This window comes from Chelonia mydas, chromosome 10 (assembly GCF_015237465.2).
Source record: "Chelonia mydas isolate rCheMyd1 chromosome 10, rCheMyd1.pri.v2, whole genome shotgun sequence".
Taxonomy (NCBI): Eukaryota; Metazoa; Chordata; order Testudines; family Cheloniidae; genus Chelonia; species Chelonia mydas.
In genome coordinates, this window is record NC_051250.2 from 22,816,149 (window position 1) to 22,831,892 (window position 15,744).

Sequence of the window (15,744 nt, forward strand, 5' to 3'; positions counted from 1 at the left end):
CTTCTGAAAATTATTTCAGGTAATAGGTATTATAAAAGCGGTTTACAAAATATTTCACAATGCCCCTTTAAAATGTTCCCAGTCTCCCCATTTTATATTAGCTGTTCACTGGGTATAGTACTACACGCTTATTAATATTGAATCCCCTCTTATTGCCTACAGCTTCACTTCTCTCTCCAGGACACTGTGCTGTCTAGCGGTGTCCTCCTTTGCATTTGTTGTCCATCAGTTTTGGTGTCATCTGTAGATTTAATCATGGTTGAATTTACACCAAAGACAAACACAGTTCTGAAGGGTACAGAGAGGAGTGTATTAATTTTAATTTAGTTGATCATACATTCATTGGGAAGCTTAAGTGTTTTGGACTCGTCTGCAAATAGCAGCCAGACTTACTGAGAGATGCTTCATTGTTATGACAGAAGCATCTCCTCAGACCACCTGGAAGTGCTCTGGAGACTAAAGTTTGACAACTTTGGCAAACAACTGGTGGCAAACAACAGCAACAACAAAACATTAATAATCCAGAGAAGAAGAAAAGTGTGGGAAGGGGAACATGCTGGATTAAAAGGGATGTTGTTTAAAAACATCTCTCTGACTGTCTTACCTATTTGGAATATGCCCAGATGCGTAGTTTCTAGGCAACAGAATTGCAGTCTTTGTCTTTACTTTGTACTGCCTATTTCCGTAATTCCAGCCCAACCCATGACTGATTGCCACCTGACCTGAGTCAGACTGCTGATATTAGATGCTGCACTGAAAACTGACGCTGCATAGAAAATCCATTGTGCTTGGTTTAAAACCTGCTTTTGTTTACGTGGTAGATTTTCCAGCGGAGAAGCCATTTCAGCCAGTGTGAAAATGATAAGCATCTGGGTTACATAGAAGTGTAACCCAGAAGTCATAGAAGAATCTCACCAGCTTCCTATACAAAAGCAACACACATTTAAGATGATCCAGGATTTGGGATGAAGGAGGGATTTTCTATAAACAACTTCACCATAATCAAAAAGGAAGAATTTTAATTTGATCCAGTATTTTTAACCCTGTCCAGAATCAGCACTAGGGTGACCAGACAGCAAGTGTGAAAAATCGGGACAGGGGGTGGAGGGTAATAAGAGCCTACATAAGAAAAAGATCCAAAATCGAGACTGTCCCTATAAAATCGGGACATCTGGTCACCCTAATCAGCACAGATAATGACCCTCTTCTCTGTAACCTAGTGTGGAAAAGACAAAAATCTGTATTAGTTTTGATTTATGAGCCCGATCTGCACAGAAATCGAAAATTGTTGTCCGGTTGCTCCAATGATTGAAGGCAATAACCCTAAAATCTAGAAACTGTCTTGATTTTTCTGTTGGGCTTCTGAGCATGTGGAATTTACACTAGTCCTATAATAGATTCATGGGTAATTGATGCCTTTCAGGGCATAGAGCACACATTGGTTTTCAGGATCCTTGCTCAGAATAAAAACGCATGAAAAATCAAGCTGCATTACAACCCCCCCTACCCCCAACAGTCATATAAATTCTGCAGCTCTACATGTGAAGCTGGAGCATGGGAACTCATCTCTGCAGCCAGTGCAGCAAGCAGTTGGCAGTCTCCTGTTAAGAGAACTGCGTTCCAAAAATGTGCAAGTCTAACCCTTAAGAAAAGTACTCATCACATGAGTTTATTTAGGTGGTATTGTAAGTGAAGCTGGTAGTGATGTCTGTATTTAAGGTTGCCTAATACTTTCCATTGTAAATCTCTGTTTTCAATTGCTTATAACTTCGCCTGACTTTAATCATTTACTCCAGAATTTTCTGTGCTTGCTCTCCGGCCCAGCCAGACTTTTTTTTTTTAAGTTTCACCAAAATGGATCTGCCATTTCCGAGAATGTGAGGGAATAATTGATCATGTGGCCAATGTTATTTTTTTCAAATAATTTTTGAGGCATTCTAGTGCCTCCATTCTTTGAAGTAGGGACTTGAAATTTGGCAAGGGGGAGGTGCCAATGGACAAAGAGACCTCCTGCTGTCCCCAGGAAAATACTTCCAGTTTTGGTCAAGTTTTAAGATTTTGAAAAATCACCATTTGCACATGCTTAGTAGAGCTTGTTAGAGGCTTGGAGTTAAAAATCTCTGTACATTCCATCTGCACTAAGCATACTGTCCAGACTCTCCAGGTATGTCTACCCTGCAATTAGACACTCGTGGCTGGCCCATGCCAGCTGACTCGGACTCACGTAGCTCAGGCTGCAGGGCTATTTAATTGCAGTGTACACTTCTGTGCTTAGGCTGGAGTCTGGGCTCTAGGACCCTGTGAGATGGGAGGGTCCCCAAGCCCAGAAGTTTACACTGCAGTTAAACATCCTGAACCCTGCTAGTCTGAGTCAGCTGGCACGGGCCAGCTGTGGGTTTTCAATTGCACTGTAGACACATGCTCAGAGTTCTCTCACATATTGGGAGTGTGCTCCCATGCACGGCGCTAGAGCTCTGGGTGTGAGGAAGAATGCAGCAGCAGCAGGAATTGCCTTCCACAATAAATGTGCCTAATTTATATGCTTGGCTATGCTGTCTGTAGCAAATAGACTGTACTTTAGAACCAGGATAGAACACAAGATTCCTGATTCCCCAAATTCCCTTGTTTTCTATCAAACATTTGTGTAAGCCACTGGCAAAGTATGTGCGATGTAGCAGGTGATCCACCTGGAAGATAAAAGCCTACTACTGCTGCCAGTAACTTGTAGCTTAAGTAATTGAGCTTTGTGCTATAGATTTAAAAGCTGCGGGTTCTGACTCTGCTGAAGACCCATGTAAGGGGTCAGTATAAGTCCACACGATATAATTTTTTTAAAGTTTGCTTTTTAAAAACAACTTAAGAAATTACATGCCAAAAACTTCATTAAAAGAATGTTAGGGTTGCAAAGCCCAGGCACTCACAATTTAGGAAATGCCTGTGTTGGGTTGCCCATGCAATCTTATTTCAACCCCCTTCTGCATATGCAGTCTTTAATTATATGACTATTTGTTGTACAAGATTTTTATGTAAGTCAGTAAAGAGGTGGACAGTAAAATGGAGCAGCAGGTTCCAAGAAGAGACCATTCTCTTGTGTTTAAGGCACTGGGTTGAAACACAGGAGAGCAAGGTTCCAGTCCAGATTTTTTCCATAGACTTCCTATGTGATGTTGGGGAAAACCGATCATAACGCATACTTACAAGGGGGCTGAATTAAGTTTGCATGGGCAGCCTTAATGCTGTTTTAATATAGTTTTTAATGTAATTACATAACAGAGTGACCTCTTCATTATGGGTTTATTTGGTGTCAGAGAGCCAGATTCTGCTCTGTTACACTAATGTAAATCCAGAATAATTCAAAATCATTGGACCTACACTGTTGGTACTGAGCAGCATGTCCATTTTACCTCCAATCCAGTGCATTTCCTTGTGCTATTCTGTACTTATTATTATTTAAAAAAACAACAACATTGAATACTGCAAATAGTGAGGCTGGTTATCTTTAAATACTAGTTAGTTAACTACAGCAATTGGAAAGTGTGTAAATACCATCACTGAAACATAGAACAAACTCTGGCTTTTACTAGGATCCATTAAAACTGGGTGTTTTAAAAAACATTGCCAGTGATGAGATTAGCTAGTGGGCTAGACTTCGATTTCTGGAGTTAACCCCAGTGCAGCTGGGGCAGTGACTCTGGATTTGCACAGATGTAAATAAGTGAAGAATCTGGTACTGTATCTTAGTTCATTTAAAAAATAAAAAACCCTCTTCTGTGATTGACAAGCCTCTTTCTTTGTCTAATTTAAGTGGGTTCTTTTGTTTGGAGTCACCTCTCTCAGCTCCTGGAGACAGATGATCCACTGAAGCAACATCTTAGAGATTCTCTTCCTGACGACATTCTTAGCAGAGAGTTTGACTGGGAGATATGGAAATATTCCTCTTATTCAGATGTCACTTTCCATTCAGGTATGTTGCGCTTTAAAATTGGACCCTGTGCCGCATATGAGTGCTTTAAATCCCTGTGTGGCTTTCTTGTTTCTTTATTCCTCGCTTTCTCACAGAATATTTTAATTTTTGTGACTGAATAGAACACAGATATGCAAACGTGGGGCTTGATTCTGCTCTCTCTTCTCTTGGTGCAAATCAGTAGTCACTTCATTGAATGTCAGGTTTCAGAGTAACAGCCGTGTTAGTCTGTATTCGTAAAAAGAAAAGGAGTACTTGTGGCACCTTAGAGACTAACCAGTTTATTTGAGCATGAACTTTCGTGAGCTACAGCTCACTTCATCTTCTGCAGTTTCCACGATATGCTATGCATCCGATGAAGTGAGCTGTAGCTCACGAAAGCTCATGCTCAAATAAACTGGTTAGTCTCTAAGGTGCCACAAGTACTCCTTTTCTTTTTTCATTGAATGTGACGGTGTACAACAGGTGTGAGTGAAAGGAAAATCAAATCCAATAGACTTTGTTTTGTACTTTCCAGTCATTCCTTTGACCCTACAACAATCTCTTTCACAGGGGCATGGACCTCCAGAGCAGCAACAAGAGTGGTGTTTAGGCTAGTGCAATCATGGACACTAAGGAGATATGATTAGCAACTGAGCTTCCTCCATATTATAAACTGATGTGGAGAGCAGCTTCCCTGAGTTCACCTCTGAACTCATGTCTTTCTACATATTAGTAGAAAGCCCAATACCACTAGGCACCAAATATACCACTAAACAGAACTCTCTCTGAAATACTTGGAGCTTGCTTCTCCTGTCACTTGCATTGTTTTTATTTTGAAGCACCTATGTTGACTTTGCTGGATTTACACTGATGTGAGAAGAGATTAAGGCAAATTCTTTTTGTTTTTTCTTTGGTTTTTTTTCTGCACATCTGTTTTTTGTTTTAGTTTTTCAGAAGCAAAGTCTGATTAGTATTTTTGCTCATGTACTATAAAACTCTTTCTCTTTAGTTATATGTAAGACATATACCATACATGCTTCTTCCTGTGGGTGAGCTAGGATTTGTGCATACAGTGGTGTCCATTGAGTTTTTGCTATGTTAAAAGGTTAACAAATGGATTCATCTCTTGGCTGAATGTTTTCTTCTTCTCCATAAAGGACAAAACTGCCATTTCCCAGAGAAAGGCTGGAACTTGAAAAGTAAATGACAATATTTGATCTTAAAATGACCCGATGTTTGATATTTTATATTGCAGCAACTGCAGGTGCTAATGTGGAGGCTGCACTAGTCTTTTCTCCTGCATCTTTCATCCCACGATCAACAATGACAAACTTGACTATACATACCCTAGGGCGGGCTATAAATCTACTGGAGGTAAATTCTGTTTTTTCCCTCTTCATGGGATGCCTAGTGTATTGAAATAGAACTAAGTGCTTTATAGTTTCTGGGTATAGTTTCCAGTTACGATTTCTTCATCAAGTTGTATATTTTTCCCTGAGATTAATGATTATTATATGAGATTCATCTGGTGAGTTTATGAAAGTTTGGACACAAATCAGCCCTTTCAACACTTCAATTAACAGGCAGATTTGTGTTCAAATTGAAACTCTCTCTACTGTGTTAACGTAGCAGACTAGCCAAGCAGCTTATATCCTCCACTAGTGTCTTATCCACATTGGAGATAAAGTCTAGTACGGCTGCCAGCTAAAACCCAATCCAGCTCCTACTGAAGTAATTAGGAATCTTTTCATTGGTTTCAGTGGGAGCTGGATGCAACCCAACAGAGTTACTCCATTAGTTCAAGAGTGCTTTTTGTTGCTGAAGGCCCAGGGTTCAATCCCTGCTGACAACGCTTGGTTGTGGTCTGTACAAAATGGTGACCCATATGCAACCTCATTGTCATTGTGCCCTCAGTTATACCCGGAATTGCACAGCTGGAACTGAAGGCACAGTTCGGCCTCCAGAATCTTTATTGCAGATGAAGATGCCCATGAGGGAAAGAATTCAGCTTAATTTTCTGACCCGAGATTGCCATTTGCAAGGCCAGCAGTTAGAAAAAAAATCTTTTTACATGAAATATGCACCAATTGGATACTGACTCTCATAATGCTGTGTGAGTCAGCTTTCTGAACAGAACCACACTTGAAGTTTCTGTGTAGCACAGAAAAAAGAGGTGTGTAATGTTACAAGCAATATTATTTGTAACATGCTCAACTAGGTGTAGCCAGAATACATGCTTCAGGGTGCAAATGGATTGCTGCCAGATTAAGAAAGAAATGTTTCCCCAATATAGAGCATCACATGGTTGGCTATAGTTGCGGTATGGAAGTTATTAGTGAGGCATCCAGTATTGGCCCCTGCCTGAGGCAGGGTAGTGGACTCAATGGACTAACAGTTTGGCCTGGTATGGCTAATTCATTGTTGCTATAGAGGCCTACATTTTGCCAGTCCAGAGCCATTCTGGTAGTTAAATTTCTATTTGCTGAGTATGGACCTGGTTATGCCCAGCTATGTGTGGTCTTCTAAATATATTCTCTTCTAGTTTAACGTATGGTTAGAGAATGCGGAGGATCTCATGCAGAAGATGGTTGGCCAACACTCTGCTACTTTTAGTGAATACTTATTTACAAATACTGATGAAAGAAACTCCAAGTCGGAAAATCCAGTAGAGGCAGCTGGAAAACCCAAACAAAAGAAGCTGACTTCAAAGAGAGACAGCCGTGGAGATCGTCTGGTGACCAAAGGGGCAAAGCCCAAGTTAAGAAAAGCAAAGCAGAGCTGTCCAGATGGAAAGTACAATAAGATGAGTGAGTTAGTGAAAAAGGTAACTAAATATACATAACCTGGTAAAGACTTTGAAGCTCTAAAGTAGTCTCTGGGTCTGATCTAGAATTGCCTAGAACTCCTGTATGAAAAGGATGTAGGATACTGTCCTTTTGATGTGGCAGTGTTTTACACAGGTTTTAATGACTGTGCAAGAATCAAGGATGTGGTGAATCATGCCCTGTTTTGCAGAAGCTATATTAACTTAGAACATTGGTTCCCAGACAATGGTATATGTCACCAAATACTTTGGGCTTTCTCTCCATACTTGGAGGCTTAATCTTGTTCCTATTGATGTCTGTCTGTCCTTTTTTTTTTGGTCCATAGATTTCAAGAGGAACACAAGCAAGCCCTTAATGTTGAGCTTCTGCCTTGGTGCACTGTTGTTGCTTATTTCTTATTCAGCTGTGTGTGCTGTGAGCTGCAATGGAATTCCATTGTGCAGCGACCAATGAAATGAAGATTAGAGTTTGGAGCAACCCATGCTCTGGGCAGAACTGACTGGGATGTGATGGGGACTGGCTGCAACAGCTGAGCTCTAGTCTGATAAATTACCCCAATTGCTCAGAAAGCTGGTCTTTTTGGAGTACAATATATTTACCATCTTTTTTTTCCTATTGGAAACTAAGAGACAGCTGTAGTTTATAGGAGCCTGCATATGATTGATGTTAGAGCTGAGCAGATAATGGAAACAAATTTCTCTGAGCACTAAATTTGACAATATTTGTGCTTGGATTTTCTTTGGCTGTATTTGTGCCTCTTTCCATGGACATTCTTGTAATCAACTTTCACTAGCATATGTGGTCTCAGAAAGCAGCTTTTCGGCTTATGTGAATACTCAGGGAAGGAGAATTTTAAATTTTCTTTTATGAATTTACCCAGCAAAATCACGTTATTTTAATCTAATCAGAGGAGAGAAACAGTACAGTGTGACTTATTTGAGTCTCAGAGCCCAGGTCAATTGACCGATCACAACTACCCAACACAAGCCAATTTTCTAATAGCAAGCAATGTTGTCTAATAAGTTCAAATAACAAATACATCTGAGAGAGGCAAAATCCGTTCATGGTTATTCTGGAAACAGAGGCCAAACAAATGTTTAAATTGTTAAAATTTGTCGGTTCAGCTTTTTATTTTTATAATCATTGTTTAATGTGTTTATTTTATATACAAATTCTGATCCCAATCTTGCATATACTTTTGCAAGTGCTATACATCAAACTCCTAAGAAGTCCCATTGAAATTAATAGAGGACTGCTCCCACACTCAAAGTTAAGCATGTCTGTGAATGTTTGCATGATAGGCTTTATCTTGCACTGCCAGGGTGTCACAGGTCCTAGCAAGCACCTTCTTCCTGCTACCCAGTAGGACTGCAGTGAGGGCTCCCAGCTTCTGCCCCCTCCCCCGAGCAACACCGGGAGCTGGTGGGGCAGAGTGGAGCAGGGCGGGATGGGGCCAGGTCACCAGCTGCTGCTGCCAGCACCAGGCCTCCCGTTAACTCCCCAGGCCACCCTGGACCCACATTCCCCTGAAGCGTGGGGCCCCCCAAAGTGCTGGGCCCAGGGCGGTTAGCCCGATCCATCCTATGGACGGGATGGCTCTGCTTGGACCCATTCTGGGCACCACCAAAAATTATACAAACCTGACGCCCATGATTATTCCAGGGAGGTCAGTGGTTTTGTTTCCCCAAAGCCATATCTGTCTCTGGTTTGTAGCACTGTTGTGGCTGGCACAGGAGTGTTCAGCATTTCAGGAGCCCCATCACTCACCCATCTTGAGTATGATCAGTTGGGAGCAGCTATCACTTCCGCTCCTGGCTGAAAGTAGCTGATCCTTGGTGTGTGGAATGCTGGACAGGACACAGCAGGCCTAATAACCAGGGGCTCATGTGGTCTTGTCATATTTGCGTGGGTTCAAATGCCCCACCATCCCCTCTGCTAATAATCTGAACTGCACTGGCGATGAGTTTGCTGTGAGGTTGAATGGTATTTTGTGTAAATAGCCCCTGCTCCTAAATAACTCTGTACCACTCTGTCAGTTTACTGAAAGGATGGGGAAAAAGAAGGAGCTGAAATGCGAACTGAGCATCAAGATTTTTGGAAATGAACTCAGCTTTTTGGACTGTGAGGATATAAAGAAGCAAGTGAAACATTATTCCCTGAACCTGGCGGAGCTGGCTGTCAAGCTTCTAAAGGTAAAAGGAACCATTTTGCTGTTTGAAAGTGGGTGCTTGGAGAAACTAGTTTTGAACTGATATGTAAGAGGTTGAAGAACAGGGATTATTATTTGTTTTAATTGAACCAAATCAGAATATTTTTTTTAGAAACCTTTAAGACTGGGAAATACATGGGATCTACTCTGGGTTGTAACAAAACGGGATGTGTTTGTGTCATCGTGAACAAAATTTAGTTTAATGTCTTGATTATGCTTGTCCCTGTTCTTGTCCAAAAACGTTCCTATTTCAGAGCAAAATAATACCTAGTTTTTAAACACTCACAGGGCTTCCTCTAGCTGCATTTGTGCCCTTGCCAAAGATAAGCTTTGGTGTTGGTTTCTTATTAATTTCCAAATCCAGCTCAATGAAAAGGACCTGCTATGGAAGGGGAAATGTTATGAGAAATACAGTGGATGGTTCTGTCCCAAGCAAAAGTCTGGAAAAATCCTTGCAGCTGACTTTATGATATGCATAGCAATTTTATTTTGTTTCATTATTCTGCCATAGGGGCAAGAGGTCCAGTTTAATAAAAGACTGAGTCTGGCTACTGAAGAATTGCTCTTTCCATCAATTTCAGGCTTTCAAGTTAGACTGGCTTTAAATGCTTCAGCAGCAACCAATGTAAAAATCAAAGGGAATGTGGATTTCAAACAACGATCAAATTTTTTCATAAATGGATATCTCAAGCTAAGGTAAAAGATGCTTTATATAGTAGGGAACCGATATTCTTCATAATTCAAGTACATTGTAGTTAAACTGTAATTACTTTGAACCATGCTGTGATTACAGTACAGACTGTGGGTTGTATACCAATATCATGAAATGTATCGTAGGAACCTTTGGAAGAGCTTGGTTAACATCTTTAAGAGCTGCAGTAATAGAAGAGAGGCAGTATGGTCAGTGTCTGGAACATGTCAATGGAAATCAGGAGTCCTTGGTTCTGACTCTGCCTCAGGACATTTTGCCTTTTTACGAATGTCTACAGTGCAATAAACCCTCCGGGGCACTGAGTCTCAGAGCCCAGGTCAATTGACTCGGGCTGGCAGGACTAAAAGCCTCTTTGGGGGTTTCAGAGCCAAGGCTCCAGCCTGAGACTGAATGTCTGTATTGCAATTTTTAGCCCCGCAGCCTGAGCGCCACAAACCCTCATCCGCTGGCCGGGCTAGTCATGGCTGTACCACAGGTCTTTTTATTGCCATGGAGATGTACCCTTTGTTCCTTAATGAGATTAATAATACAGACTCACTTTTATAAGGCACATGGGTGGAAAGTGCTATATAACTGCGAAGTAAGTACCATGTATTTATTACTTCCACACACTTCCGACATTGAGGTGAACGTAGTGGTGCTTTAGGCACAAGTTCCATGCAGATGTGCCCTGCAATCAATTCGGAAATCCACGTAGAATATTCAGCGACCAGCAGTGTGCAATATGTTGCCCTGTTATCAGGAAGCAGCAGTTTTTTATGCTGTCCATTTAATTTTAAATTCTCTATTGTTGTGCTTCTCCAGCCCTGCTTTTTTAGCCAGCCCACCTATAGTACCTCTCAGTCAAGTTTACAAATGTTTGCAGGTGGGTGATCTCAAGAGTTGCTTTTCATATCATACAGCTGATTCTGCCTTGGCTTTCATAGGGATCTCCACGATTCTGTCTCCAACGGGACTTGGGGTATGGGGTATGGTCGGGGTGCTTTTTAATTGTAGGAGGCCATTCCATCAAAGTCATTCAGGCGGAAATATGCTTTTGCTGTGTCCCGACCAATCAGGTAGCTCAGTTTAAAAAAAATATTGGAAGGGAGGGTTTGTTTTGAATCCCGTTAGATAAGTTACACACCTCCTGCGTTTGTCTTACACGTTCACGTTTCCCTTCCGCAACCATACCACTTTCCAAAGCAGGTTCCTGAAGATGAGATGTTGGTTTAAAGGTTTTTCTGAGCTATGGATAGAAATCCTTGCCCCAAAAATTCAGTGCGGGAGACCAAAGTATTTCATCCTTCTTTTGAGGCTACTGGTTAAAAAATGTATACCCACTTATTCCTCTATGTTGATGAGCATCACGCCATAAAATAAAATGAGAATAAATTGCATTATGGGTCAAATATATCCAGTTGGTGTCAATAGGCTATATTCCAGATTATACCAGATGAGGATCTAGCCGTGTATTAGCTTACCTGACTCTGTCAGACTTTTAGCTGTGTTCTTCAATTATTTACTTGAACTTTGCTATGTCACATATAAATAGAGATGGGCCTGAATCAAAACACTGGATCCAACCACTTCCCTTGCCTCTTCTGGTGGAGTTTGGATTTGAATCCAGGTCTAAATTCCTTAGCTTGTATACACCTCTGTTATAACAAACAGACTTTTGCTTTGGCTTGTATTAAGATACGTGTGTCTGAATATTTCAAAGTTATTTTAAAAAACAAAATGTTCACCCCAATTTTAAAGTTAGCAATGAAACATGTATAGTGCCACAGAGGATAAGAAGCCTGTGGCTTAGATTATGGTGTTGGTAAATAAAGAAGGTGCTTTTCAGTGGGAACTGTTTCTTTGCATCTCTTGCCAGTGCTTTTATCCAGATTTCTGCCCAAATGGGAATTGTGGGGAATTTGGGAAGAGCTGGCTTGAACTGGGTAACAGGACTGAGGACATCAACCAGCCTTGATGGAGGAATCCAGGTGAAAAAAGGCCAAGAACTTAAAGTTTTCTTGAACACTCCCGAAGAATCCATGGAGATAATCAACTTCAGGTAAGAACAGATGAGTGCAACTGTAACACCAACAGACCCCGGTCATCGGGTGGAATTGAACCGGGGACCTCAGGATCTTAGTGCATGAGCCTCTACTGCATGAGCTAAAAGCCAACTGGCTATTAGCTAAGGCTGTAGAGCAGACTCACTTTATCTCTCTAGGTGGTCTTGGTGCCACTAGATGGCACAGAACACCATACCCAGAAGGTGTGTGGGTTACACAATGTCCAGAGAACACTAACCATGATAACCTTTTAAAATCTGAACTTAGCTGGCAGGTTTGTTAACAGTGTGGGAATTTAAATTTGAATTCAGTTTTCTCCCTGTAGCTATAGTGTCTGTACTTTGGTACTAAACTGAACAGGGTGACTCAGTATGGTGTAGCTATGCCCCATACAAAGTTGCCATTTTGAAAATAGACACTTATTGGGTCTATTCACACTTCAGATCTTTCATATGATGTTTATGAAGGCCTAGTGGGAGCTAGTAAAAGTGAAAAAAAAGCACTGGGCCAAATCCCGATATCCTCATTCAATTTTTGCTTGATTCTTACTCAGGCAAAACTCCCATTGCTTTAGTGGAGGTTTTGCTGAGTAAGGACTGACAGAAAACACAGAAGGTTTTTGATTCTTCATTATGATTCTCAATACAGGCTAACAGTTGCTCGGGCAGGAAAGTGAAACTGGTTTGACTCTTGGTCTCGGAAGTGATTAGGATTCTTGTATGTTTTACTGGCCCACAGAGGAGAATCGGTGTACCCCTTGATCTTCGTGAGAATGTGTAACTTTGTGGGTGAAAAGGTTCATGGGCTCTAGAGGCTGCTGGGATCATGAGATGTGAACAGTGCATTTTCCTTTGGTTCTTCTGTATGGTTCTGCAGTGGCCACTTGGTGAAAATGTATTTAAGCTTATACTAGCAAAAGCAGCTGGTTTTGATCTGCGGCTTGTAAAAGGAAGGCATTTGTGGGTCAGCTCAGAAGCAATGAGAAGAAGTGTCTTGCCTATGATGATACTGTGTTTCAGCAAGAAGGCAATGATGGGTGGGAATATATGATATATGACAAACTAAACAGAAATATTACCAGGAATGCAATGGGATTGTTCCTATCTGTGCAAGGGCATCGTGGAAGGCAAGAGTTGAAATAACAAGAAGAATTCGATAGTCTGAAGATTCTCATATTGCACGGTCATCAAAGTGGTATTTAAATGCAAGACTGATGTCAAAAGTCAGGGAAATAGTCAGATCTGGCTGGGGTCAAAGCAGTAGGGCTGTCTAGCAACATATACAGCCACTTTCATCATCAATTAATCTATGTGATAACAGGGTAAGTATGTGAAATTCCTGTTTAACAATGCATGCCCATATGGGAGAATTTTACTCTTATACTGTATGATTATATTGCTATACGTACTATAACTGTGTACATCCTATCATCAGAGTGAGATATAATCATATCACAACCACTTCTTTGTACAGTATTGTTTTAATTAGAGATATGACAGTAATGAACTGCAAAAGACATTTCCTCTCCTTTCCCCAGTTTTGCACTGACTAGCAATGCTCTGTCTTCTCTGGAGCTTTTGCATCCAAGTAATCTATATTTCAGGGAATTGTCCCAGTGCAGCAAGAACGTGGCTTTACTCCTGCAGATTGATAGTATGTAACAACATAACTGGGCTCATTTGGTATACCATGTTTCGTGAGGCGTACCCAGCAGGTGAGTATCTGCTGACATCACTGAATGCTGGGTAAAGGATGCTTCATGTCTCAACAGCTTCCAGAAGTTAAACTGATGAATTGTTTGTGCTAGGCTTTGTCGTGTATATTTCCAGCAGTTTTCTCTTTTCTTCTTACTTTCAGATTTGACAGAAGTCCAAGTGGAAAATTCTGGACCAGCAAGATGGCTGGATGTGTTGACATATTATAAACCACATGCTCCAGCCTCTTAGACGAGACAACAGATTTATAAAACATTTACAGCATAGTTACTTTTTTTTACCTATGTCTTGGTTTTGCACTCTGTCTTCAGGGGCTTTCATACTCATGGAAAAGTCAAGGGATAGAGCATTAATTTACTTTTGATGAGTTTTCAGCTAAAGCACAAAGCAGAATTAGAAAGCTGTAGTTCACACTGCAGGGGCAGGAGGCAAATCTGTTGATGGCACAAGTATTTGGCTTATGGCAACTAATTCAGTGTACTGCAATGTCCATCCAATTCCAAATGCACACAACTTCTCTCTCTCCCCACACCCAACATTTTCATCTCAGAATAATCTTAAATAATTATTTTACCATGATATTAAATCAACATTATTTCTGTTTCTACTTTATTAACCCTTTCATGCCTATCAAGGGTGGAGTCTTTGCACACCCTATCTCCCACTGAAGTCCTGCAAGAAATGTAGGATTGGAACATAGTTGATGGCCAGGCCATACTCTAAATTGCGGGGGGAGAAGAGAAGCATGGAGGGCCAGGAATTACCCTAACTTGGGCTGAACTAGTTGGGGGAGGAGTTATGTCTAAACAGCAGCGTCTGTCCTCCCGCTTTCCAACTTCACAGCACCCTCCTTCATGGGTTTGGTGTTATGGACGGGGGTATGGCTGTGTGGAGAGGGAGTGAGATCAAATGGATGGCAGCCATTCATGGCATCATCCTTCACCTGCCAGCAACTATAAGCAAGAAATACTGCTGTCCTTGGCAGCTCCCAATTTAGCACAGAGTTCTTTGTAATTTGCTGCTTTTAAATTCTCTGGACTGGTTTGCTTTTATCCCTCACTATTTTATACACACTATCTCCCTCCTTTTCACTAGATAGGAGCTGCCTCCTCTGTACAATCTTACGGGCCTTATTCTCTGCTCACTTTCTTCAGTGTTAATTAGGAGTTACTCCACTGAAGTCAATGGAGTTGCATTGGTGTGAATCAGGAGAATCAGATCCTATACAATTGTTCTACTTCTAAAGAGTAAGGATTAGAATCAAGATGAGAGTAAGGATTGTTCTTCATCTCCCAGGGGCAAATTCACCCCTGTGCTGAGACCCATCTATGTACCACTGAAGTCCCTATTAAGGCTTAAAGTGATGCATAAGCTTTGTGCAAGACTTCCACAAAGAAGAGACTTGCACTCCTAATGAATATAAACATGTAGAGACCTCAGTAGATCGTCACCTTTCTAATAATATTTTTCCACCTAGGAGAGGATGAAACAGACCTGAAAGAAAGGCAAATCAGCGCAATTATGTATAAAAACTTGTAGCAGTGATTAAATAAATCATTTTTAAATGACCATTTGCATTTCTTTGTTATAGCTCCAAATTTTACCTCACAACAATGGATGGGATGGAAAATATTGAAGGTTTCCAAGATCACATAGAAACCAAGTCCTGCACTAGTGAGGAAGGTAGGCTTGTGGATATTGTATCTATCATACAGAATTAAATCACTCTCAAATATATATAGAGGTCTGAATCATAACAAACAGCACATTTGACACAATTGTGAATTTCTCTTTACTTCAGAATAATCTACACCTTAGTAATTCTCCTCAGATAGTCTGTGTGTCCTCTTGGCTTAATCATAATGCTGTTCTAACTGAACCCAATGCTCTTGTGTTTCACCAGTGTCCAAGATTTTTGGCTGGCAGTTGTGTTCTGAAATGTCTTACCCTGGTAAAACCAGTGGTTTGCCTTTCCCATTCTCTGGACCAGCAAAAGCAGCTATGACATTAAAGAAGCAAGACAGAGGCTTGCAACAGTACCTGATGGAAGCCGCCTATAACTATACTCCTCAGGTACAATTACACCAGCTATTATTTTTGGTTTGGTAGATATATTCATTTCCATTGACTCGAGTGAAAAATGTGTTTTAGCACATTGCGTGCTCCAGCCCAGCCAGTTTCCAGCAGCTAGAGGATCCAGTTGGCATAGAAAGAAAAAAGTTACTTGGAAACTACTATCTGACACTTGTGGTGGATAATTATTCTTGTCCCTTTATAACAATTAGAGAACAG

At 41.0% G+C, this 15,744-nt stretch overlaps 1 protein-coding gene across 4 annotated transcripts in view; it reads left to right on the forward strand.

Annotated features, from left to right (window-relative positions):
- LOC102932729 overlaps positions 1-15,744 on the forward strand; it is a 152,358-nt gene that overhangs the window by 48,756 nt on the left and 87,858 nt on the right. For all 4 annotated transcript variants that reach the window (XM_043523560.1, XM_043523559.1, XM_043523561.1 and 1 more), the window contains exons 14-21: positions 3,806-3,964; positions 5,202-5,320; positions 6,489-6,770; positions 8,808-8,963; positions 9,492-9,676; positions 11,551-11,733; positions 15,044-15,135; positions 15,356-15,525. In XM_043523560.1, the coding sequence (XP_043379495.1) occupies positions 3,806-3,964; positions 5,202-5,320; positions 6,489-6,770; positions 8,808-8,963; positions 9,492-9,676; positions 11,551-11,733; positions 15,044-15,135; positions 15,356-15,525 (1,346 nt within the window). The remainder of the gene's footprint in view (positions 1-3,805; positions 3,965-5,201; positions 5,321-6,488; positions 6,771-8,807; positions 8,964-9,491; positions 9,677-11,550; positions 11,734-15,043; positions 15,136-15,355; positions 15,526-15,744) is intronic.